The sequence below is a fragment of the Cimex lectularius genome, unplaced genomic scaffold (genome assembly GCF_000648675.2).
Source record: "Cimex lectularius strain Harlan isolate CLEC.00 unplaced genomic scaffold, Clec_2.1 scaffold2, whole genome shotgun sequence".
In the NCBI taxonomy this organism is placed as follows: Eukaryota; Metazoa; Arthropoda; class Insecta; order Hemiptera; family Cimicidae; genus Cimex; species Cimex lectularius.
In genome coordinates, this window is record NW_019394219.1 from 1,383,409 (window position 1) to 1,409,285 (window position 25,877).

Sequence of the window (25,877 nt, forward strand, 5' to 3'; positions counted from 1 at the left end):
AGGGGTTCAGTTGGATTTTTTAAATTTTGTGTTTTCGCTTGTCATGGAGAAACGATGATAATATTGATTGATCATTAGAGTATTTTATTTCCAACAACCGTAATGTTGTCAAAAATAGAAAGTCAAAAAATAGAAAACTTCCATTTGTCTCTCCTGTATAATTTTTTTCTGTTAAGTTGAATCACTTTTCTTATGGGTGTGAGATATTATCACACTAATAAGTACATTCAATCTCAATATGCACAGAATAAGAAACACAAAAAGAGATTTTAATACATAAACAACATGTAATATATAAACAAAACATCCCTGCTTCCTTCACAAATAGAAAAATAATCGCTGCCTTTTTGAGCCATCTAATATATGGCAGCATTTCTACATGCTCTCCATATAGAGCCAAGAAAAGACACTCTTCGATTATGTAGGATACATACGTGGGATTTGAAAGTAAATGTTTTTTTTTGTCATCCTAGCATATATATACTGTAGTATGATCCTTCCTTTACCCAAACAACCCCTAATTTTTCGAGTCGATCAAATTCCGAATATCCCTCTAACAAGAGCCCGAATAGAGTGTACACGGAATACCTATCAACCTTTAAACCTGTTCGAAAATAAAATCAAACATTGTTTTTGTTTATTGCCGAGTCCTTAACAATTTGGATTGCGTTCTGATGCCTCGTCATTGTATTATTAAAAACGTCTTAAAAAACATACCTTGGTCCACAGAGTTCATGTGTGAAATGTGGTCGAATCTTCAAATAATGAAAATTATTCACAGGGCAGAAAAAAGCTGAGTTGAAAGGACTCAAATAAACTAAAAACCTCTAGCAATCTTGGTTTTGATTATTCCTAGTGTAATTTTTCATGTCAGGACTTTTCTGGGTAACATTGAAAATTATATCCATTAGATTTCGCAGTCTGATTGAACAAATAACTTCTTTCAATTAATTAATCTTTATGTAAGGCATTGATTGAGATAAAAAAAGTCAGTGTCACGATTGGGATTCGACCAATACCTTACCCAAAGATAAATTAATTGATTGAAAATTATGTTGTATCAGCGAAATTAAATTTCTACAAAAATAACTCATGTTAATTTAAAGTGCGATCTTACGCTATTCCTAAGTTTTGAGCCATGATGGAAGGTTTTAATGAATAAAATTTGACTTTCTAGACGTTGTAATGAGTATTCACTCATGATAATTAGAACCTGCATCGTGTGCAGAAGCTTGTACCCCGGCCAGAATTACCATGTAAATGGTCGATTACACCATCGGAAATCGATAAACAAATCGTGATCGATCCATTCTGGCCATTAAAGCCCGGACATGTACGTTTTGTCCATTAGGCGTTAACTCTAAATCGGACAGGACGAAACCTCCAGTCATTTCCTCCCGAATTACACCTGCTCCTGTACATCTGTAATTCTCTCGCGGGGGGTCATTTATGGGTAGCGGCCGTTGTGTTTTTGTTTACCTTCCAAGTGTCCGGATTGGAAGTGGGCGTATGCTGATTGACGTGGCCACTGCACAGATGTTGCCGACCTACAAAACAGCTCTCGATAAACACGAGTGGCCCATTCAGAGCTTGTTTCTGTTTTTTTAAAAGGGTCCTTTTTTTACGGTTTCATTGTTTTATTGCCGACAACAATGCTGGATTTGCACGTTGGAGCTTTTGTCTCTCTGGCCCTGCAACCGACTGAATACGGACTGAACTGAATAAAAGCCCCCTTAGCTTCTGCTACTATAAGGTAGATTATTCTTTCTTTCTTTTCCATTGAAACATGCCAAAGTCTGGAATGCGTTCTGATGTTTTCGTTATCGTACAATTAAGTTGTAGCAAAGGTCATTTGGCCACGTTGTTCCCAATTTTGCTAACCTGCCATTTATCAACATAATTCTGAATTAAATTAATTAAGGTTTTAAGTTGAGATAAAAAAAGTCAGTGTCACGAGCGGGATTTGAAGTCACGATAGGTCAAGTGGTAGAGTAGCGGCGTATCAAGCCGAAGGTCGTGGGTTCGAATCCGCTCGTGACACTAACTTTTCTTCTCAACTTAAAACCTTAATTAATTGAATGATATTAATTGGTCAAGCGGACCACGAAAAATAGTGAATTTAATAATTTTGACTAATCATGATGAATTCTCCGTTTATGAACATGTATGTTTATACACTATGATTTGTCCAAGTAATACTTTAAGTTTTTTAAAGTAATATATTCCATAGATAAGAATAGAACCGAATCCGTTTATCTGAGCCATCATAATATCTTTCAACTTAAAGACTTAAAACAAAATATTCCATATGTTTTGAATTAGAACATGATAAGGTAAAGTTCCAAAATAGTCGGAGAAAAACGACCCAAACCTGGGAAAAGACACTAATTGGGTGCCAGGGTGCAAAGGAATTTTTGGCAGTCTGTCTAGAGGAGGAAGTGCAACATAAATTATTAGCGGAGAATCAACAATTGGAATAAAAAGTTCAAGCAAACCTCCTCCAACTAAGTATGGGTTCACAAAAAACAATGAAAACTAAATAAAATCTAGAGGTGTCAGAAAGTAAACTCAATGGTAAAGAACTCGCTACTGGCAACCACATTGATACAGTTACATAAATAGGTAAAATTCAAGTAGGTAGATGATAAATCGATTTGATTTAATAAACGATTTATTTTTACAAATCTCTCAGTTTGAGCAACTCAACGAGAGACGAACATATTACAATTTGAACTTACATACATGCGCTNAAAATCTAGAGGTGTCAGAAAGTAAACTCAATGGTAAAGAACTCGCTACTGGCAACCACATTGATACAGTTACATAAATAGGTAAAATTCAAGTATGTAGATGATAAATCGATTTGATTTGATAAACGATTTATTTTTACAAATCTCGCAGTGTTAGGTCAATTTGAGCAACTCAACGAGAGACGAACATATTACAATTTGAACTTACATACATGCGCTTCAAGATGATCATAATAATAATAATAATATATAAAAAAAATAAAATGAAAAATTTAAGCTGAATGATGAAAAGTAATAATAACTAAACAAAAATTTACATTAATTTAACTGTAACAAATCAATAAAGAAAGAGAATTATATAATTACTCAGAAATCGTGAGTCTGGTTTGATGTAGGTTTCAGAAAAAAAAAACCATTTTCTTTATCGTGCCAACGGATGTGGAAAAAAGTTAATTTATACAATGCAAAATATATTTTTTATATTCAATCAAAGTATTTCTACTCAGAGAGAAAGTGAGGGTGAGGGAGAGTGGGATTGGGAGAAAGAAAGACAGAGAGAAAAAAAGAGAAAGAGAAATAAAGAGAATGAATATCATTTTATTTGGCGAATCGTGTAAATTTAATTCATTTTTTATTTTAATTTGAGATATATANTTATCTTTTTATTTGACAAATCTTGCAAATTTATTTTATTTTAATTTGACAGAAAGAGAGTGTGAGTGAGAGAGAGTGAGAAAGGGTAAGACGCTGAATGTGTGTTTTAGTAATAGAGATACTGGGAACTGGACTACAAAGGAAGATTTTCTTTTTGCCCAGTTATTATTTTTCAAATCTACAGAAAAATTATTACTACCACAAAAAATATTCTCCCAAGAACAATGTTCGGTTCAAACTGGAACGTGCAGTTCTGAGTAAGCTGAGCTTTTATTGAACGACCTCAATTTATTGAACAACAAAGACGAGGCATCGTAAAATTAGAATCTAGAGGAAAGGTATGATACATTTTACATTTACTTATGTATCTAGATATACATGTGAATAACTATTCATAGGCACGAATTTGAAATATAATATTAAAACAAAATTAGTAAATCTTGATGTTTAAATTTGTATCATTTTCCTATATCGTTTATGTTTCCAAAACATATAAAATTATTGATACGTTCATTATAAGTTATTTTTCGACATTTAATAATAGTCAATGGGCAAAGATTAAAATTCGTTTTCAACTATCAACGTTTTGTTTATAATGTGGATGTATGAAAACATAAAAATTAAAATGCACACATAAAGCATTTTTTTTATAACAGGATACAGCCGAATTTTTCTTAAGAGAATAATTTTCAGGATAATAAACAAGTCAAGGTAGAGAACAAAATCCTGCCAATCTGTCCATTTTTCCTCTTCCGGTTATAATGTTCTACGTCTGACGAAATAACGACATCCGCAATTAGATTTACGATCCGAATAAACCATGCGTAGAAGATATTCAAAAAATTTCGTTCAGTATTTGTTCAATAATAATTATACCACGATTTTAGCCCTAAAAACATCATTAAAAAGAATCCTTACGCATTTAAATCTCTTGTGAAACACAAAAACGTTCAAAATCCATGGTAAAAAAAGGTACATGAATATAACAAAAATAAATTATACGTCATAAGAATCATCTTGAGATATAAAATTTCCTTATAAGTACATTATTTGCAGAAATAAACGATTCTTTAAATTGCTATGTTTGTGTTCTCCAAACCAAACAAAACTGACAAAACATGACTGTAGGTAACCAAATATTTAAAATAATTCCAATCAATTATTATTTTTATCTAAGGTTTTTGGAACGAAATGAAAACTTAGTGTCACGAGCATGATTCGAACTCACGTCCTTTGGGTCAATTCTCTTGCTCGCTGTAACCAAACTTATAGAGTTCAACAGTGACTTCAAAAAGAATAATTATTTGAAATAATTAATATTTTTAATTATGATAATTAAGAAAATATGGATTAATTCAAAATAATATAACTATTCTAAACATTCACTTGTGGTTAATAAGATTAACATGACTTTTACATCGATTGAAGTCTTACTTGCACCTTGCATTCGAATTGAAAGAAAATAACTGAGCAGACGTATAAACTTCAAGTAGACGTATAAAGTTTAAATTGGGTCTTTCGCAAGGCAGTATCCTTGGTACCATTATGGTCCACCGTACAGTGAACTCCTGACATACGTACATGTAGGATTGGCCTCCAGAAACCTTCAGAACCACATCTCCTGTTTGGAAGAATGATTCAAGAAATAGCGAATTCGTCTCAACGAAACAAAATCCAAGAATAAAACCTTCACCTTCCGCCTTATAACCTTCCTTCCCGTTTAATATAAGTATGTTTGTCTCCCAGACGTCCAATATTCGAGCTTTAGTTCCATTACTTTGAACCTCCATATTTTGTCTTCTAAAATAACAGATCTAAACAGAAGATATAGTGCGATGTCGACTCGACAATAGATCCAAGTTCTTATTTCAAGACAAACACCACATTTATACTACAAATAATCCGGACGTACGGATTTGATCGAATAGTTCCAACCTCCGAAGAATCCAGTCACTCTAGTCCAAACCATTCGATGCGTAATTTCCCTACATCGGCAATCTGTCTATCAACCATCCACACAGACATTCAGATCCCTTTTGTAATCGAAGAGCAAGAAGTCGACAAAGACGCACATAAAAGCTGGACCGTCATCCCCAACTTCTAGCACAACCCCTTTCATAACGAACCCTTCCAGGAATCTAAGACGCCTGAAAAAGCAATGGCATCGCAATTTCCTCCCTGGTAAAAAATTTAAGTGATGTAAGAGATAGATAGATAGATAGAGAAAGAGAGAGAGAGAGAGAGAGAGAGAGAGAGAGAGAGAGAGAGAGAGAGAGAGACCTGAATTTGATTTGATTATCAATCATGATATCAATGATTGCCAACTTCCAAAACATGTACAGTTTTTACCATCAAAGCAGATGTGAAATGCCTCCACGCTAATAAAATCTGTGAACACCTGTGGATGCTGAGTAATCTTGGGCAGGTGCCGGGGTGAATTTCTGGCGAGGGTGGTTCTCGGCCCATCACTTATCCGGGATCATCCAAGTCAGTAAGCAGTAGCCAATTGGTACATTCTCAGGTGGCCGTTTGCGATAATCCTTCTCGATCCTTTGGGCAAATACCGCGCACCCCCGGTTAATACGGGCTTTGAATTTTTAATTTTCTCCCCCGTTGACATACACAACCGTTTACACACGAGTGTTGGGCGGGAGGAGAGAAAGTTTGCCCTCTGGTACAAATATTTCGCTCGGTTGGCATTGGTTTTATTGAGATACATTTATTTGTATTTATTCAGAAATCGTGAGATGCGGTCTGGTGTGATGTAGGTTTCAGGAAAACATTTTCTTTATCGTGCCAACGTTTCAATCTTTATTGAGATCATCTTCAGGGCCTGGGATTTACAAACATTGTTTAAATTTAACAAATACATGTAAGATGTGGAATAAAGTGAATTTATACAATGAAAAACATTATATTTTTTATATTCAATCAAAGTATTTCTACTAACTCAAAGTGTTTGTTTTCTGCGATACACATCTCACGATTTCCGAATAATTATCGACTAACGGTCACTAATCACCACACATTTATTTGTACTATTCAGAAGGATTCATACAAAAATAATATATCTATCTATGTTTTAAATATCTTAATTTAACTCTCTTTTGGCTGGGTCCAATGGCACAAAGGACAAAAGTTTAAGGAAGAGGCTGATACGCTGTCCAGGAAAGATTCCCCATCAGCAACAGAGGGACCAGGAATCTTTTCTAAAGTTCGAACTGCCATATAAATAAAAAAACCATACTTGGAGGAGCAATATAGCTCCCCTGAAATGGTTTCATTCTTAGTTACCCAAAACTATTTTTTCCTCTGTCGAGTTCTTGGTCCATTTTTTGATTTTGCTTTTTATAAAAGATATTATCTCTTTTTTGCATCATATTCATTTTCCACTCATTGCTAAAGATTTCAAAAACCTTCTAGTCCATTATTTACCAAATATTATACAGAAAGAAGCCTAGAAAAGTTCTATGATGACACCAATCTGCTTGAACCCTTTTGCGGCATTCCAAATTGCCAAAAAGTAGATCTCTTAAATAATGGGTTAAGAAAAAGTACAACAACATCGAAAAAACAAACGGCAGAACTACTAATTCTCTGATGTATTCGCATTTAAATGATAGTAGAACATTGCATACTCCAGAGGAAAACGTAGCTCGAAGGAGGATAAACAAGCAAGTGCAGATATCGGAAGGAAGAAGCAGCGGAACATGTCCTCTGTTGGTGCGAAAGCTTATAATGTGAGTTTCCTACACCTGGAACAAGAAAAGCCTTTGTATCTGGTAAAAACCTTATGGAAGTGAAGACTCCGATATTGGCTGCGGTGCGATTGCAAAGAGGCCGACACTTTTATTCTTAACCGTAATCAAGTTGTCGATAGATTTGTTACCACCTAATGCAAACCTTTCTTAATTAACCATTTGGAGCTATTAAGTAATTTTATTCATAAAGCAACTCTTGGTCACTCCTCCGAGTTGGGCGAGTGATTAGGGCGTCCGACTGGGATGCTTTATTTTATGTAGTACATGTTAAACGTCTCGTTTTGTGTTTCCTTTTTTTGTGTATATTGAGATTGAATGTATTTATTAATGTGAGTGTATGGTGTGAGAGGGCCTATTGCAGGACTATTAAGTACTCCTCAAGTAGATTAGTTCAATAATATGTGTGACGGGACCGCGGAGGCACGGCGATTATGGCGTACTCGTCGTATCTGCCATCGTAGCGGTCCTGGGTCCAAACCCGGTAGAGACTATGTCTTTGTAATTCGTAATAATTTGGAAAAAAAATTGTAAAATGGTTTGAAGAGTTGATCAGCGAAACACAACGGAAAGTTGGACGTTAAGCTCTCCTGTAAGACAGGAATTTCTCTTCGTCAGAGAAATATTTCGTTCCCTATGTCGCAAGTTTGTCTCCTTCAACATTGCCTTCAATACATTTAAATCCAGGGTTAATCAATGTTAGTTTGTTACTTTATCCCTACAAGAATATGGTGTTGAAATAGGACCAAACATGTTTAGATCGTATTTCATAAAAGGCAATGACCTTTAATGTCGCCTGGCTATCAGACAAAATCTTGGCACTATTTAAGGATTTCAGATTGAAAAATAGTATCTGTTTGCTATCCCAGGTCTATTGATATAGAGTTTGGTGTTTTTACAGTAAGATTTGTTTTTTCTAAAAATTATTGTTGGGAGAGAAGTAGAATACCAAGGGGAAGTGGAACTTTACATATCTGAAGTTGGGAACCTGTAATTTTGCTATTTCCATACATTTTAATCTGCCTATTTAGGCTGTTTAGGTTTAGTGACATGCGATACCAGAAAATATTCGATACTACTCAAGTATCAACAGAAATTATTCGATACTAACGAGTACATACTCATATGTGTTCTTTGTCGTTTATTTAAAAATTATGCAATTGGAGAGGGCCAAACTCGAGGAGTGGTAGGACTACTAACCGTCACTGGCATCTGAGAAACCATTTACACAACATGGGTATATAGAACGATGATCCCATTTTGCAGATTATGTGATGAGGAGGAGGAAACAGCCGCTCATATCATGTTAGAATGCGAAGCAACAGCTCAATGGAGATTTAACCTAACGTACGAAAAAACTTACGGAATCAAATTGCAGCAGCGACAGTCAATGAGCTGAAACTTCTAAGGAGAAGGATTGAGTCTATTGCACTGAACTAAGGTACTAGGAAGGTACAATAAGCCAGAAGGCTGCAGTGCCTGGGGAATACAAACCCCGCTTCCTAGTATCCTTTTCCACCATACCCTACCATACCATCGACAGAAATTATTCGATACTAACGAGTACATAATTGTGTTCTTTGTCGTTTATTTAAAAATGATCAATTTACTCACTAACGATTTGTGGGAAAATACGTTAAAATAAACATATGTGCATGCGTTAAAATAAACAAAAATCTGCAGTTTGTTCATATTTTAAGAATTTTTTCTTATAGTTGATACGTAGGTAAGAACAAGGCAAAGCTGTCAACGCATTTCAAGAAAATTGATATTTCAGTTTTATCGTTATGAGTTTTGAGAAAAATTATCAACGGGTGTTTTCTTTTCAAATGTTTGAAAAATTAGACGTATTCCCGCACAGTTTACTAGATGCCGACGATTCATTGTTTTTAGTAAAATAACCTCATGCTTTATTTTTAGGAAGAGACATCATTAGGTATCTACCTATGAGAAGGAAAAAGAACACATTTTAGGTACTTGAAGAGAAAAACATTTCATAAAAAATAACAGAAATTAAAAATCCGAGGTGCGACGCGGAAAAAAATTGAGTTATTAGAATTATTAGCAGATTTACCAACCACCAATTCGAAATCTCGATTAACTTTGCTGACACACTGCGCTCCTACAGTAACTAGTCAATTCTCAGCTTGATGAAAGGTGAGTTGCGAACGGAAAATAACAATTCAATATTACTTGAACAATCGATGAAAAAATCTATTTTAATATTTTTACGGATACTTGAAACAGTACTCGACAGTACTTGTATCGAATGACAATATTCGATGCCAAAAGCAGTCGATATCAAAAGAAAATATTCGATACTTTACTCATATCGATTGGTATCGAACGTCACTATTTAGGTTTGGCAGATGTATTTCAGCATTTAGTCATTTTCTGTGTTTGATTTATTTGTCAAACTAAAATGATAGGAAACGACCTAGCTACAAAAAAGTGATTGTTGTTAATAGCTCACTTACCTAGGGATGGATGTGTTAGTCTGAGTTGGTCCTGTGGCTCGGGCGAAGACAGCTTTCTTTTCCTCGGCCTGCCCTTGGACGCCCATGCCGGCGAAAGAGGAGCCTCGACGTCCTGAGAGCACGGTAGCAGCTCGTAGTGCGGACGGCAGTACACGGAACCCTCTCTCATTCCGAATGTGTCACCTTTTGTCAGCAAGACGCCGCAGCTGGAGCAGGCGAAGCAGTGGACGTGGAAAACCTCACCCTTCGCCCGCATAACAAGTTCGGAAGAGGAGATTCCAGCCCCGCAGCGGCTGCAACGCCTAACGCCGAACAACCTAGATAAAAATGATGTTCACTAATTGTTCTTCCTTAGCAAAATGCACTATTCACCAAGGTATAATGTTCGTTGATCGACCTGCAGATAATCTACGTAGGGTTGCAATCTTAGTACGGGGTTATTTTCACCCGTCTAATGACCTCTACGAAGATCGGAACCCTACGTGTATTCACCAAGAATTTGTCATTTTGAGTTGTCAAACGTGTATGGTACCTACTGATCAGTCGATCAATATAAACCAGAACATTATTATGAAACATTTACGACACGAGTGAATCGATTCGGCCTATTTTAAGAGAACGCCGGTTCGGATTATCGAGAGAAAGACAAACATTGACTCAACAAGCTGACACCTGTAGTTACACACAGGTTGATTGTACATAAATGAAAAAAGGGCGGCGTGTTGACGACTTACTTAATGGCTGTTTGAATGTTTGCTTTTCCGGCTTCACGAGGGCTGTGTCAATAGCGGCGAACCACCTTTGGCTAACGGCTTGATATATTTACCCCACACCCTGTGGCACAATGCGCCCTTTCCCCACAAACCAAATACAGAACTAAATGATCCGTAACGTTAGCCCTCTGGCCTTGGTTACGATCACGGTAGAAGCAAAGGTCCCAAATGCATTGAAATGTTTAACTGATAGCCTTATATTTGGATATTCTTACCATAGAACACGAATTAAGCTATTTCTCTCTCTTGTTATATAACATTCTCTCCTTCTTCTCACTTTCCATCTATTTAGAATAGATCAATACACATTACTTTATAGTAATGTATGGTGTTTAGTGAGCGTTAATCAAGATTATTCGGATATCGTGAGATGCAGTCTGATATGATGTAGGTTTTAGAAAAACATTAGAAAAACACACACAGTCTTATGTTTTATCATAAAACATCATTATCTCACTGGAACTCTCATCACGACACACAAGAATGACACGTCTACACGGAAAACAAACACATTGAGCCCTGAAGATGATCTCAATGAAGATCGAAACGTTGGCACGACAAATAAAATGTTTCTTTAAAACCTACGCCACACCAGACCGCATCTCACGATCTCCGATTAATTAATTACTTTATAGTTTTATCCGAAAGTTAAATATACACCAATTATCTAACAATGTATGCTAGGAAGGTGAGATCACAGAATGTAGTGAAACTTTAATGCAAACAATTAATGTATATAATCCAAAGTGTAAACACCAAACGGTTCTAAATCTTTCCAACCACTGGATTGTGCTAGCTTTAAGCTTGTTGTTATTTTCACCGAGGTTTGTAGCGATTTGCGGTGAACCGAAGTATATTTACGCCGAAAGGATTGTTTCCTTACTCAATGCTGTTTACGAAAAGTCGACTTGAATCTTCCACAAGAAAATTCGCCAAGATTGTAGAAATTCGCTGTCTCATAAACAAAAGAGCTTAAGGCACAATGTTTTGAGGACTGTTTTGAATGTAGATTAAAAATTCAAGAAGTCCAGATTGACTTATTAATAACCAGCAACTAAGTTTTGTTTTTGTTATCAATGCACATAAATATTATATATGTATATTTTTTTTTAAATATTTTGTTTATTATTGGACGGTAACCACTGAGTCGATCAAAATTAAAAAAAAAGTTTAATAAATTCATTCGAAATTTCCTTAAGTTTTATATTTTTGTATTATTATTAATCGTTCCACTTTACCAATCTGTCAACCACGGTTTTTTCCGTTCCCTCAAAAAATTCCTCAAAATTTAAAAAAAAAAATAAAACAACGAAAAAGAAAATCAAAGGAAGAACGTTTCCGAAAATTAACGGGCCCCAAGGTTGGAAAAAAGAAGTTAAAAACAACAAAAGAAAGTTTTCAAACTAAAATTTTTTTCAAAGTTCTCGCTACTAAAAACGTTTATTTCACAAACGTTTACAAGTTTAGTATTGATGACATATTATTTATCTTTAAACCTTTTAATTTTGGAATTATCATTGTTTATTTGAAGCAAGGCCGTGAAATTTTAAAAAATCAGAAAAAGTGAAATAACTCCGAAACTGTTGAGATTAGGACCATAGCTAATTAGGAGTTTTTGGTTCCTTTTTGAATGTAGAATCTACTGGCAAAGTTTGTTACCCGAGCCGAACACCCTGTATATGACCGCTTGGATGGATTTGTCAAAGTTGAGTTTTTCTCACATTTTGTCAGGTACCGTTATAGCCATCTCATTTATTTTAATTCTACACTAAAATTGGTATATATTATTATCACTAAGTTTTAGTTCGCTTGAATCATTTATGACACTCAAGGCTTTATTCTTGCATAAACATCTTAACAACAAGATGGATAGTTCACCCCTGAGTTAGTTCAAGTAATAAATTCACTCTTCTCCACTCCTTCATAGAAATAGATAGATAGGTCTGAAAAGAGATTTTATAGTATGAATATATAAAAAATGAGAGAATAAGAAGGAGGCAGAGAGAGATAGAAAGGGAGCAAGGCAAAGAGGTGAGAAGGAGAGGGTGAGAGAGAAAAGGAGAAAGAGAGAGTGAGAGCGTGTGAGGGGCAGAAATAAAGAAGGAGTCTGAAAATGAAGAAGAGAGAGACGGTGAGGACTACTTTTTACTAGAATTCATTCACTAAATTTAATTGGTTTCGGCGACGTGTCGATGCATCTGTAATTCAGTTAAAGGACTGTCTCCTGTCCACAAGAAGCAAGCTTTTACCTCCTTCAATTGTCCTCATTATAAAGATTGCTCGGCACAGATAGAACCTGAATATGTAGATATTCAGATACCAAAAGGAAATATTCACCGTTTCTTCTTTTATTCAAAAAGACTTACAGACACAATTACAGTACATTAACGCATTCAGTTAATTGTTTCGGTGTAGCATAGCTTACTTAATTCATCCCGGCGTTCTACTTTTATTCTATAATAATAATAATAATACGCTGTATATTAAGCCGTATAATATAACAGCAGGGTTTCTACTGAAATTGCGTCAGTTTTTAAAGGTAAGTCTTACTACAAAGGTTGTACCAATTTTCAGCTCATAAATAAACATTGCAGTACACGGATATAGCGGTGGGATGTTGTGGCTCAGCTTTAATACTCTGTTTAGGAGGTTGATGTTGATCAATTTAATGTGGCCTGATATCATCAACCTCCTAAACAGAGACAGTTCCTACTCACAGTAAGTATATATAGAAAAAAATGTATGTATAGAAAACCCACAACTACAGACACTATGATACTAGCGGATTCTTCTCACCCATGGACCCAAAAGGCTGGTGGTTTCATTTGACTCATGATCGTATGTTAAAACCTCCATTAACATCTGTTAACTATAAAAAAAATTATAAACTATTAAAAGCCTAGCAAAAAACAATGGATATCTAGAAATATTTATTGATAGGTTGCTAGTTAAAAGAATAAAAAACTTACTTTAAAAGAAGGAACAATAGGACTCAGCCACCCCACCATAAATAAATCATTAGGTTTCCGTTGGTTGCCATACATTGGTGAACTATCAGAAAAAGTTAGTAAAATTCATAAACAAGAAGGTTTTAAAATAGCTTTTGGAAGTACGTGTTCACGCTTCATTGTACATCAAAACAAAGATATACCAGTTTCTACTCAAGTCAAATACTTGGGACATATCTCGACAGCAGACTGACGTGTAAACTTAAGTCCAACTTAACTTGTTAAGTAACTTAACAAGACTTTAAAAATAAAAACAAATTAATACAAGACTTGGACTACTACGAAGACTTCTAAGACAGAAATCGACCTTGACAATTAAAACAAAGCTAATATGGACATAGGGAGTGAAACTGTGGGGTAGTGCCAAACCTTACAATATCCAGCGCATCCAGTCCTTCCAATCGACAATTAGACAAATTATCAAAGCACCTTATTTCACTAACCTCACTATCCAAAAAGACCTCAACATTCCTTTTGTCAACGAACTAACTAATCCGGTCCAGATTCCAAATCTTCCACACCAGCCACATCCTAACCATGCGAGCAATTGCTGGCTTCTCAAAGCATGTGTTCAACCGGTGCAGTGCTGGCATTAGTGCTAGTGTTGTGCTGTGTGATATATTAATCATGTATACATATTTGTATAGAATACTATCATGTAAAGGTAACAAATAAATAAAATAAAAAATATTCGGTAGGATTCTGTGTTCTACGAGCTGGAAGGTCAGTAAATGAACTTGCACTCGTTACGAAAATGTCCATTAGTATTGTATTTTATGATCAGTCATGAGTAATCCAGGTTATTCACCCAATCGCTAATCATGTAAAGTTGGCTAAAGTTTAATCTTTGTGATCCAAGTGTTCTATGTTGGTAATAATAGCACTAGAAAACACCTAGATCTGCTAATCAAAACTGATATTGTGCCATTCCGTCAGTTCTTTTCAAGTTAGGCTTTGGTTTACTTTCACTTATTTTTATAATGGTTATTCAGTTAGAAGATGACGATGACAAATTACATAACCTTTTTATACATAAAGTGTCAATTAATATTGCATAATAATTCTTTTTTTCTTCTTCTAGAGATACACAGTTATTCAATAGAAAGAGCTTATTGTTTTGATAATTAAAAATATATATTTTTACATTTTCATGGCAATTTTTTTGTAATTTTAATTGTGCTTATATAAGATGTAATGTCATTAATTTGTGAAAAATACTTTTTAGTACCCACGATCTTCGGCTTCATCAAATTGATTACACGACATTTGAAAAATGCCAAAAAGGAGGGAAAATTCAAAAGGTGTGGTTGATATGGGAAGTTGGTGTCCGAGCGGATCGAGGTCACGATAGCTCAAGTGGTAGAGCAGCGGCGTATCAAGCCGATGATCGTGGGTTCGAATCCCGCTCGTGCCATTGACTTATTTATCTCAACTAAAAACCTTAATTAATTGTAGTGTATTATATCAAATGTGCACAATGTCCCACTGTATATTACGGCCAAACGAAACAGTATTTATCTGAACACGTGCGGCACCATAAGTATGATTGCAGTAATGAAGAAAGGCCGGGAATAGCACTATCCAAGCATAAACATGCTACGAAACATAATTTTGACTTCGACGGAGTCAAAATTATGCCTTCAGAACAAAATAGAATTGTACATTTTTAAAAGAAAAAAAAAATAGACATGTATTCATCAAAATAACATGGTATGTAATTTAAAAACGGATTTGAATAATTTGAGTGTGATATATAGTGGAGTTTAGAAACAGACAAGCCCCCCCCCCTCTGAGAATCGTAGCAATACATACATATTTATTTATTATAACAGGCTGTGATAACATTAATTATACACTAGAAATTAAGTTCTTGTTGCTTTCTAAAAATTGTATAAATGTTTATTATCAATAGGTGACAGTGTTGGAGAACCTCACCTGATAACGTGATAAGCACACATTTTCTTGTCAAACACCTATGATACATATGTACCTGAACAGTTTATTAATTTTAAGAAATGTTATTGTTATGGATTATATAGAAAAAAGCTAGTGAAAACGAGGTTTTTATGTATATATATGACGAATTTGTATAATATGTTTAAGTGTCTGTAAGTAGCAACAAATTGACAAAATAATTTATAACTACCCACCTAACTATGTTCCTACGTCTATGCAGATCCCCTGAAGAAGACAATAAAACTTGTCGAAAGCTTGGGCATTGATATAATAACATTGTATGTTTAAAAACCACAACCCGAATCCTAATCAACTCTTTCATTCAAAATGCTATGCATGCACTCAAAAGTACTAACGAATGACACGCCTCAATTCGTGCCGACATACCTAACTTGTATCCTAAGGTCTAACAGACTACACTTTATAGGATAGGGGATGGATCTACTACGAATGAGAATTTAAGGACAGGTCAGAAATTAACAAAATAAAGTTATTGGTCTGATTTAATTAATGCGTATTTTAAAAATATGTGTAAACAAAGAACAGCTGTTGAATTCATAGCTACCATGTTGGTTACCTACGCCCTAACGGATAGCAATGTGACTACATTTTCGACGTAACAACTAACGTTGGCTCTGACCTGTTAGATCGAGCCATGTTAACTAGCCTATTCCTACAAGTATAGGTCATCATTTTTTTCGATCTAACACCACCTAACAGCGTTAACAATGTTAACACAAAGATCGTGAATACCCAAATAAAATGAAGCCTAAGAACTATTTTTCGCTTAGAATTTCAAGAAAGAAAAAACCTTATTTCTTTCAACCTAAACTACTGAAAAATGAATTGGGATATTGCCAATTTTGTAGTATTTGCTTTCCCTAGCATTTTTAATTTATTTTTATTATAAATTACATTAAAGTTTATTAGAAGTTATTAGGTTTTTATTGAAGGAAGGACACTACCAACCGAACAAAATGATAAATACAATTTTTTGCTATTAAAACCGGATAAAGATACCCCAATACTTTTGTAGCCTAAAATCCACAGTGATTTTTAGGGTGTTAGATGATTTTGATGAAGATATTTCAAATTCCGGTCGCTATTTTGATATATTGAAAAATCGTATGAGAATAAAATATAAGAGTACTTTTTTAATTACTAAACTAAAACAAAAATAATTGTTGGCAGAACCTGTTTATAAGGGTGTATTTGGAGGAAGGCAACCGCATAAATGACCGCGATCAAATCCCGGATAACATTCGCCGTCTCATCCCTTCATTCTCCGCATTCACCGAGCCGAACGTGGAAACTGGGGTCGGCCTAGATCCGATCCCCGATCCAGTTATGAATAGGTGCGTTGGCCCGTGGATCAGGTAGAGGAGTACACCTGATAGGGATCGTGAGACACCCGAGTTATCAGAGCTTAAGCCCATTGACCAGGCCCTCGTTAGCCTAATCAGCGACACGTGGCCCCACCCCACGTGAACCGTGCACAGTTCGACCCCCCTTTTACATCCTCATTCAGGCCTTATTTGCGAACATCCCCCGGATCTGGTGACTCCCTGGACGTCATCCGCCGGTTCAAGGACTCTTTCATAACCAATTTCACGCCCCGGGGATCCCCCAAATTAATTACCCCCTTTTTATTAATGATCCGAGTCTGGAACCAAACGTTTATGCTGTCATTTAGGGTGGAAATGGTTTTTAAATTTAAAGTGTAAAGTGTAAAAAGTGGAACTTTTTCAATATATATAATTAGTTAATGTGGAAATATTAAACAACCGCAGATGACAAAATTGTACAAACATTTATGTGAGTATTAACAAAATGAAAGAGTACGACGCAATTACACATTCTTAAGCAGTCTGTTTCACATTGATCCTTTTATTCTCGTATGTCAGACGCCGCTTTTGACCGACATAAAAGGATTCATTAACCTCATTTCTTAATAGCAAAATAAATTATCGAAATAGTGAAATGAAGTGATCAGGGATGAAGCCATGTAGGTGAAAAAAATCACTTCTTTTTCAACTGTCGAGCTTTCGGCTGTATTTAACGCCTTCCTCAGGGCACTATTTCATAAATCAACAACTTACTTGAAAAATTATTTAAAAAACTTAACAATGAATTCGGACATAAAGTCCAAATAGAAAAATAAATTATCGTTTCTTAAATTAACATCCTCGCTGGTTTTGCCATCCTCATTGTTTATTCTGCCCCAAAATGATCAGAATTACAGGTCTATCACCACTCAGACTACATTTGAGTATTTAAGATTTAACAAAATATTTTGTAGTTATTAATAAATATTATATTTAAATTTAATTATATGTAATACGTATATTTTATAAATTTATTATTACAATTACTGATTTTCTTTAGTTTAAATTTTTAATTTTTTTAAAAATAAGTTATATTTTTTGTAAATAAAACCCCATTATATATTTTTTTTTTTGTTTTAATCTTTCTCTTTCTCTTTTTCCTTTTTTTCATTTTCCTTTTATCAACTTTTCAACCTGCTATGATTATATAGTACACGAACGAATGTCCGTGTTGAATGTTTAAAAAAAATTAAGTTATATTTTTTCTGTAAATAAAACCGTGTTATATATTTACTTTATTTTTTCGTTTTCATTTTTCTCTTTTTCCTTTTTTTTCATTTTCCTTTTATCCGCCTATCAACCTGCTATCATTATACAGAAGACGAACGAATGTCCGTGTTGAATGTTTAAAAAAAATTAAGTTATATTTTTTCTATAAATAAAACCATGTTATATATTTACTTTATTTTTTCGTTTTCATTTTTCTCTTTTTCCTTTTCCTTTTATCCGCCTATCAACCTGCTATGATTATGTATTTAGAAGACGAACGAATGTCCGTGTTGAATGTTTAAAAAAAATTAAGTTATATTTTTTCTNGTCTCTCTCTCTCTCTCTCTCTCTCTCTCTCTCTCTCTCTCTCTCTCATCTATATTACAGGATTGTGAATTGCTGTAGAATTGTTGTATACTTCTGTTTTATTTAGTATTGCCGAAATAAGACATAACATGTATCTAATTAAACAAAACAGCCAAACAAGCAAAACAACGATTAAAGAACCATTAGAAAGTTTGCCAAGCTCCAATTCCAAACAACTGGGCTTTTTTTTTCTGCACTCCACATTACCGTTTACTTCGAACGTGGTTTGAATTCGAGGACGCCAAGTGTAAATAATTCATCGGCGCCGTCTTGACATTTGGTTAAAAAGGTTAGTGTGCAACTTAGACCAAAATGCCAGCCGACAGGGCAGAAGTGTTGTGTAATTGTGTGACACACGTCAAAAATAAGGGCCGGAATAATCTCCCAATAATTATACCCTCCAGGTCGACCGACAGCCTTTTTACTCTCTCCATGGGTTCTGAACAAGACAGCTGGAATTTGGAAATATTGGGCATTTAACTGTTACAAACGGGGACGCCCTGATTTTCGCGACCACACTACATTCCAGTATAGTGCATTTATATATTTGAGCATTAAGTAGCTAAGTGCCGAAAGCTCCATGGTGTCACAGTTATCATAAAATAATATGAGACACACACGTCATAGGTCTTAGATGGGAAAAAGGTTATTTCATTTTCTACGGGACTGTTGTAAAACAGAAAAAAAAATTAATAATTGGACTCGTTAATTTAGATATGTTTAATGGGCGTTTCTTTTATTATTTTTTTATTTATAACGTATTTTGAGTTGTGACTCGGAACTCGTAAAACCATGGTACTGGCCGCATATATAAATATTATTCAAATATTCTCTAGAACGCGTTTTGAATTTCCTAACATGGCTAATTATTTTTTATTAGAAAAACGTACGGTACTATTTTTATTTTAAACGAGGTGAACTTTCAACATAAATGTTTACTTTAATTAACCATTCTTTTTATGTAAGATCTTGTTTGGGATGAACAAGTTAGTGTCACTTTCGGGATTCGAACCCACGTCCTTCGGAGGACTTGTTCGAATCCCGCTCATGACACTACTTTTTCATCTAAACTAAGACCTTACGTACAAAAATAATTAATTTAAATAAGTAATTCGATCAATTAGATCTCTAAAAATAAATGGATTGTTAATCAAGTTTACGTTAACATGGATATCTTGCTGCCACTTTTTTAAAAATGTTTTTGTTAATATTAGGGGTTTGCTTATGCTAATGCACTTTTTTCAATGGGTAGTGAGTTAATTTCCGAGTTTCTCTCTATAATTGTACACATTTAGAAAAATATTTTTCTTGTCGTGCCGACGTTTCGATCTTTGTTGAGATCATCTTCAGGGTTTGGGATTTATTATTATTTGTATAATTTAAACACTGTTTATAAATGTGACCATTAGGTAATTTAGTTAGTTTGGAGATCGTGAGATGCGGTCTGGTGTGACGTAGGTTTTAGAAAAACATTTTCTTCATCGTGGCAACGTTTCGATCTTTATTGAGATCATCTTCAGGACCTGGCATTTATAAACACTTCAATAAATTAAATATACACTTTTTCACATCCTACATGTATTTGTATAATTTAAACAATGTTTATAAATTCCAGGCCCTGAAGATGATCTTAATAAAGATCGAAACATTGACACGATAAAGAAAATGTTTTTCTAAACCTACGTCATACCAGACTGCATCTCACAATCTCGAAATAATCACTGTCTATAAATCCCAGGCCATGAAGATGATCTCAATGAAGATCGAAACGTTAGCACGATAAAGAAAATGTTTTTCTAAACCTACATCATATCAGATGGCATCTCAGGATTTCCAAATAATCGTTACATAATTATCAGTAAATATACACATTATAAAATTGATTTTAACCCTTTTCTTTTTCGTTTTTAAAAAACGCGTGCATAGCCAAAAACTCCCCTGTTGAAAGTACCTGTAGTAGTCGTGCTTGCAGTAAATGTTGCCGTGCCTCGAATAGCAGGTGACTTCCGTGTCGAGGCTTAGCTTGCATTCGGAACACTGGAGGCAGCCTAGGTGCCACTGCCGATCTACCGCGAGCAGGTAGAAACGGTCGGTTATCCGGGTACGGCAGCCTGCGCAGCACGATTCCTCATCCAACACTTCCTTCAGCATGCCGCAACTGCATCTCTCAACGCATCTGCAACAGCGGACGGGACGCTTTAAACACAGATGACAAAAAAATCGCGTGTCTGAAAACAGTAATGGGACAGAGCATCCCTTTCGTGACGGACCCACCGCGGCCAACCTTACCTGAATAGGTGGCAAGGGTGGAATTAGCATAGTAATGCAGGGTTACACACAGCTGCTGGAGGTTATAAAAAGGTGTTGTCATTTCCTCTCTTTCGAGTCAACCGAGAAGACCTGATACAGTAACCAAAAGTCCCTACAATTGACATTATTTATTTATGTACAATTTAATACAATTCGCTCGTTCGTCGGCATCTTTAAAATTACGTTGTAATTGAATTTTTCTTACGACTGAGACTTAAATCTTTGTCACTTAAATAAACTAATTCATATACAACTTAATATAAACTAGATAATAACTAAGTATAAATATAAATATAAACTGTGAAATTATATTTTGCAACAAACTTGTCTTGTGATTTGAGAGAAAGAGAGAGCTAGAGATATAGATAGAGATAGATACATAGCTAGATAGATAGAGAAAGAGAGAGAGAGAGAAAGAAAGAGAGAGAGAGTGAGAGAGAGAGAGGGAGTGAGAAAGTGAGGGTTATGGGAGAGTGGGAGTGGGAGAAAGAAAGAGAAAGAGAAAAAGAGAAAGGGAAACAAGGAGAATTAGTATCTTTTTATTTGGCGAATCGTGTAAATTTAGTTCATTTTTTATTTTAATTTGAGAGAGAGAGGGTGAGAGAGAGAGTGAGCGAGCGGGAGAGAGAGAGAGAGTGGAAGGAAGAAAAAGAGAGAAAATAAGGAAAATGAATATCTTTTTATTTGACAAATCTTGCAAATTTATTTTATTTTAATTTGACAGAGAGAGAGAGAGAGAGAGAGAGAGAGAGAGAGTGAGAGAGTGAGAGAGAGAGAGTGAGCGAGCGAGAGAGAGAGTGGAAGGAAGAAAAAGAGAGAAAATAAGGAAAATGAATATTTTTTTATTTGACAAATCTTGCAAATTTATTTTATTTTAATTTGACAGAGAGAGAGAGAGAGAGAGTGAGAGAGTGAGAGAGAGAGAGAGTGAGTGAGAGAGAGTGAGAAAGGGTAAGACGCTGAATGTGTGTTTTAGTAATAGAGATACTGGGAACTGGACTACGATGGAAGATTTTCTGTTTGCCCAGTTATTATTTTTCAAATCTACAGAAAAATTATTACTGCCACAAAAAATATTCTCCCAAGAACAATCTTCGGTTCAAACTGGAACGTGCAGTTCTGAGTAAGCTGAGCTTTTATTGAACGACCTCAATTTATTGAACAACAAAGACGAGGCATCGTAAAATTAGAATCTCGCAAGCAGAGGAAAGGTGTGATATATTTTACATTTACTTATGTATCTAGATATACATGTAAATAAGTATTCATAGGCACGAAATTGAAATATAATATTAAAACAAAATTAGTATAATTATATTTTGCAACAAACTTGTTTTTTTTATATCTAGAGATAGAAATAGATCGATAGATAGATAGATAGATAGATAGATAGATAGATAGATAGATAGATATAGATGGATAGATAGATAGATTAGATAGATATATAGATAGATAAATAGATAGAGATAGATAGATAGAGAGAGAGAGAGCGAGAGAGCGAGAGAGAGAGAACGAGAAGGAGAGAGACAGAGACAGACAGACAGACAGAAAGAGAGAGAGAGAGAAAGAGAGAGAGAGAGTGAAAGAGAGAGAGATTGATTGATTGATTGATTAAACGTTTTATTACAATGCAAGGTTGGACCTTTCTTTCACTTAACTTGAAATATGTTGTACATTATACATACAATTTATGTAGACTCCTTTGGTCTTTGCCCTCCCTATTTCTATCTATCTTTCTACTTCCTCTATTTCTGTCAATTTTTACAAATAGAATACAAGAAAAAAGTTTAACTAATTTTTTATTAAACACTTCACGTTACAATTTTTTAATTTATTTATGTAAAAAATGAATAAAAATAAAAAAATTAAAAAAGATAAACAATAAAAACTTTAACTAGAATGTTTGATAGTTAGTCATGTCTTTAAATTAACTAATTAGTTTTTACTATTCTTTATTATTATAATTATTTAAATGTTAAAAAACAACATAATATGTACATAATATTAATTAATTTATGTTTCACGATTTTATGAAGTTAATTATTTTCCATGTGATGTTAGATTATCCATTAGAGTGTATAATGCCTATTAACGGGTGACAGTAAAGTCGACAAAGTAATGTCGGAGAAATTTTTCAATAAAAATTATTCTACATGAAGAAATATAATATATTTTTATTTTATAGTTATCAATTTAAAATTCGTATAAATTTTCGTGAATCCTGACTTCAAAAAATGTATGTATGTAAATATTTAGCTGTTTTATTTACATACATGCAGGAATGACTGCTAGAAATACAGTAACTGTATCTTTCCTCCAATACAGCTACATTGTGTAAAACAAACGCTTTGGCCGAACCACCTAAATACAATGACAAGGTTTATTCTGTGGCCATGACGTCTATGTATATGGTTAGCTAATTGCCCTGTAATATTTTAGTTTTTCCTAAAATTGCCCAGCTAACCTAAAATCAATCGTGTATCATTTAAAGTCAACCTGCCCCTAATCGCCCTGGATTTAATGTTTACTTTGTGCGTTAGAGCTTATACAACTATCAAGTCCTCACCAACCAAACCATCGTCAGAAATCAAGAGAAAATCCTTAACGTCAAAGTTCCCTCGTTTATAACAGTTTCTACGAGAAAATAGGAAAAAATTGATATGGGTAAACCGCTTGTAGCTGGCACGAAAACGATATTTTAATGATGACTGGAAAACTACTTCTTTGTAATAAAAGCTAAATACCAAATTTCACAAACTTGCCATAGAACATGTACAACATACAAATAGCACTTAACATAGCATTCACTGTAAAAACTGAGCAGGATAGCATAACCTTGACCTTATCAACAGCAAATCCGTAGACATGTACCACGGTTTCTTCTTGATTCAACAAATCGGGCCCAACTTGGAATCCTTTTTATTAGCAACAGAGCCCAAGAGGTCTCCATCGAACCTGAATATAAACCGATCAGGAGCCTTTGTATAATAAAATTTAATTCAAGTTTCAAACGAATTTAATAATCACACAAGATAATAACAATTAACACAAGATAAATTTACTTTTTAGATTTTAAACAAACAATAAATTTTTTTTTGTGGTGATTAGTGACCGTTAGTCGATGATTATTCGGAAATCGTGAGAAGCGGTCTGGTGTGATGTAGGTTTCAGAAAAACTATAAATATAATTTAAAAAAAATTTTTTGCATTGTATAAATTCACTTTTTTCCACATACTGCAGGTATATGTTAAATTTAAACTATGTTTCTAAATCCCAGGTCCTGAAGATGATCTCAATAAAGATCGAACCGTTGGCACGATAAAGAAACTATATCAACTAAAAACTACATCACAACAGACCGCATCTCACGATTTCCGAATAATCAATAATTTTTTTAAAATTTACATAAACAATAATTTTATGCATACCATTTGACAGACCATTTCAATCAAGAGTGGAAGGGTACTCACTATTTACAGACAATCTGCTGTAAATGTGCCTTTGTTTTTAAAATTTCTTTTAAACCATAATTTGGAATATAATGTTAACTTAGCCAAGACTTTGTTGCTTTTGAATTCAACTTGAGATTGGTTAAATAAGTACACCGAAAAACGTACATAGGCGTTTATATGTTTTTATTCGTAGGGCAACTAGACCATAAAACTAGCTGAAGCAGAGGGAATAAGATATAATCGTAATTCCACCTTATAAAACGGTTCCGGTGAAAGACTGTAGAATTTTTATTGTTATAAATTAAAAGCCATTTCTAGGCGATTCCGGGCAGTAAAAAGCCTTAGGAGCTGCATGCGTTACATGACGACACATGGCTCTTTCCAAGTGGTAATCGTAATAAAATCGAGAATCTGTTAATAAAATGTCTTTTTACTTTTGCACTGTTACCGTTTGATCCTTGGCCAACTACACCCACGGAATGCAAAGGAAAAAATTTAAATACATACGTAAATAGTTACCGGTGCCACTGTCTTTATTTCTCTATAAACCAGTTGTTTCATATAAACGAGTCGAAAGAAAATAAAAATTTTAACTCGAAGACAAAAAACCTCTGACATTCGTATTTTGTTATTTATTTCAAACCATATCTATTTTTATCGTTACATTAACGACAACATGCTTATTTTAATTTAAATGTAATAAAAATTACTTATTTATTCAAAATAAAAAAAGAAAAAAAATTCATCAAAACACCGGAAAATCATTTCGTGATAGATTAAACTGTAAGTAACAATTTATTACCTAGTTTTCCTCTTAACAACGCTTCTTCTGGCCTTGCGCAGGGCTCCTCTTTCTGTGTGTGTGTCTCTCACTCTTTTCCAGTGAGAGAGTGAGTGACTGAGAAAGAGATAGCGGGAGATAGGGAGGAAAATAAATAGAAGAAAAGAGAAAGAGAGAGAGAGAGTGAGTGGGAAGCAATGTGTGTGTGTGTGTGTGTGTGTGTGTGTGAGAGAGAGAGAGAGAGAGAGAGAGAGAGAGAGAGAGAGAGAGAGAGTGAGAGAGTGTGTGTGAGCTTGAGCAAAAAGAAGAGGGAAAAACCTAGGCTGGGAAAAACGTAAAGAACAGTAATCATTATAGATAAATAAGAAAAAATAAATAAATAGTGGTTATAAACAAACCCTTCTCAAAACAAAATGAAGAAAAACGGAGAATGAGAGAGGAAGATAAAAAGAGGGAAAGAGAGATAGAAAAAAGAGAGAAAGAGAGAGAGTGATGGAGAGAGAGAGAGTGAGTGAGAGAGATGTAGTGAGAGAAAGAGAAAGATAAATAGAGAAAGGGAAATAGAAAGAGAGAGTGAGTGTGAGAGAACGTGTGAGAAAAAAAGAGAGAGAGAGGGAGTGTGTCAGCGGGAGAAAAATGAAGACAGAAAAACACAGGCAGATCAAAATGTAAAGAATATAAAGGTAAATATTATAGATAAAAATAAAACTGAATAACTACTATTTATAGACACACTCTCTTCTCACAACAAAAATTAAATAAAACAGAGAATGAGAGAGAAAGATAGAAAGATAGAAAGAGAGTAAGAGAAATAGAGATAGAGAGAAAGAAAGTGAGAGGGAGAGAGGATGAGAAAGAGGGTAAGAGAAATAGAAATAGAGAGAGAGAGAGAGTGAGAGAATGTGTGAGAAAGAGGGGGAGTGAGGCAGTATGTCAGCGGGAGGAAAAGGAAGACAGAAAAACACAGGCAGTTAAAAATGAAAATTAAATAAAGGGA

General features: G+C 34.6%; 1 protein-coding gene and 1 long non-coding RNA gene across 3 annotated transcripts in view; one reads left to right on the forward strand and one right to left on the reverse strand.

The window, feature by feature from the left end:
* Window positions 1-25,877, reverse strand: part of LOC106663547 (LIM/homeobox protein Lhx9-like) — a 61,814-nt gene that overhangs the window by 21,408 nt on the left and 14,529 nt on the right. For both annotated transcript variants that reach the window (XM_014388445.2, XM_024230278.1), the window contains 2 exons: window positions 20,288-20,512; window positions 9,640-9,956 (listed from right to left, as the gene is read on the reverse strand). In XM_014388445.2, coding sequence (XP_014243931.2) covers window positions 9,640-9,956; window positions 20,288-20,487 — 517 coding nt within the window. In that variant the 5' untranslated portion in view covers window positions 20,488-20,512. The remainder of the gene's footprint in view (window positions 1-9,639; window positions 9,957-20,287; window positions 20,513-25,877) is intronic.
* Window positions 8,849-9,708, forward strand: LOC106663550. The gene is made up of 3 exons (XR_001340045.1): window positions 8,849-8,888; window positions 9,083-9,319; window positions 9,644-9,708. It is a non-coding gene; the product is annotated as an uncharacterized LOC106663550 (long non-coding RNA).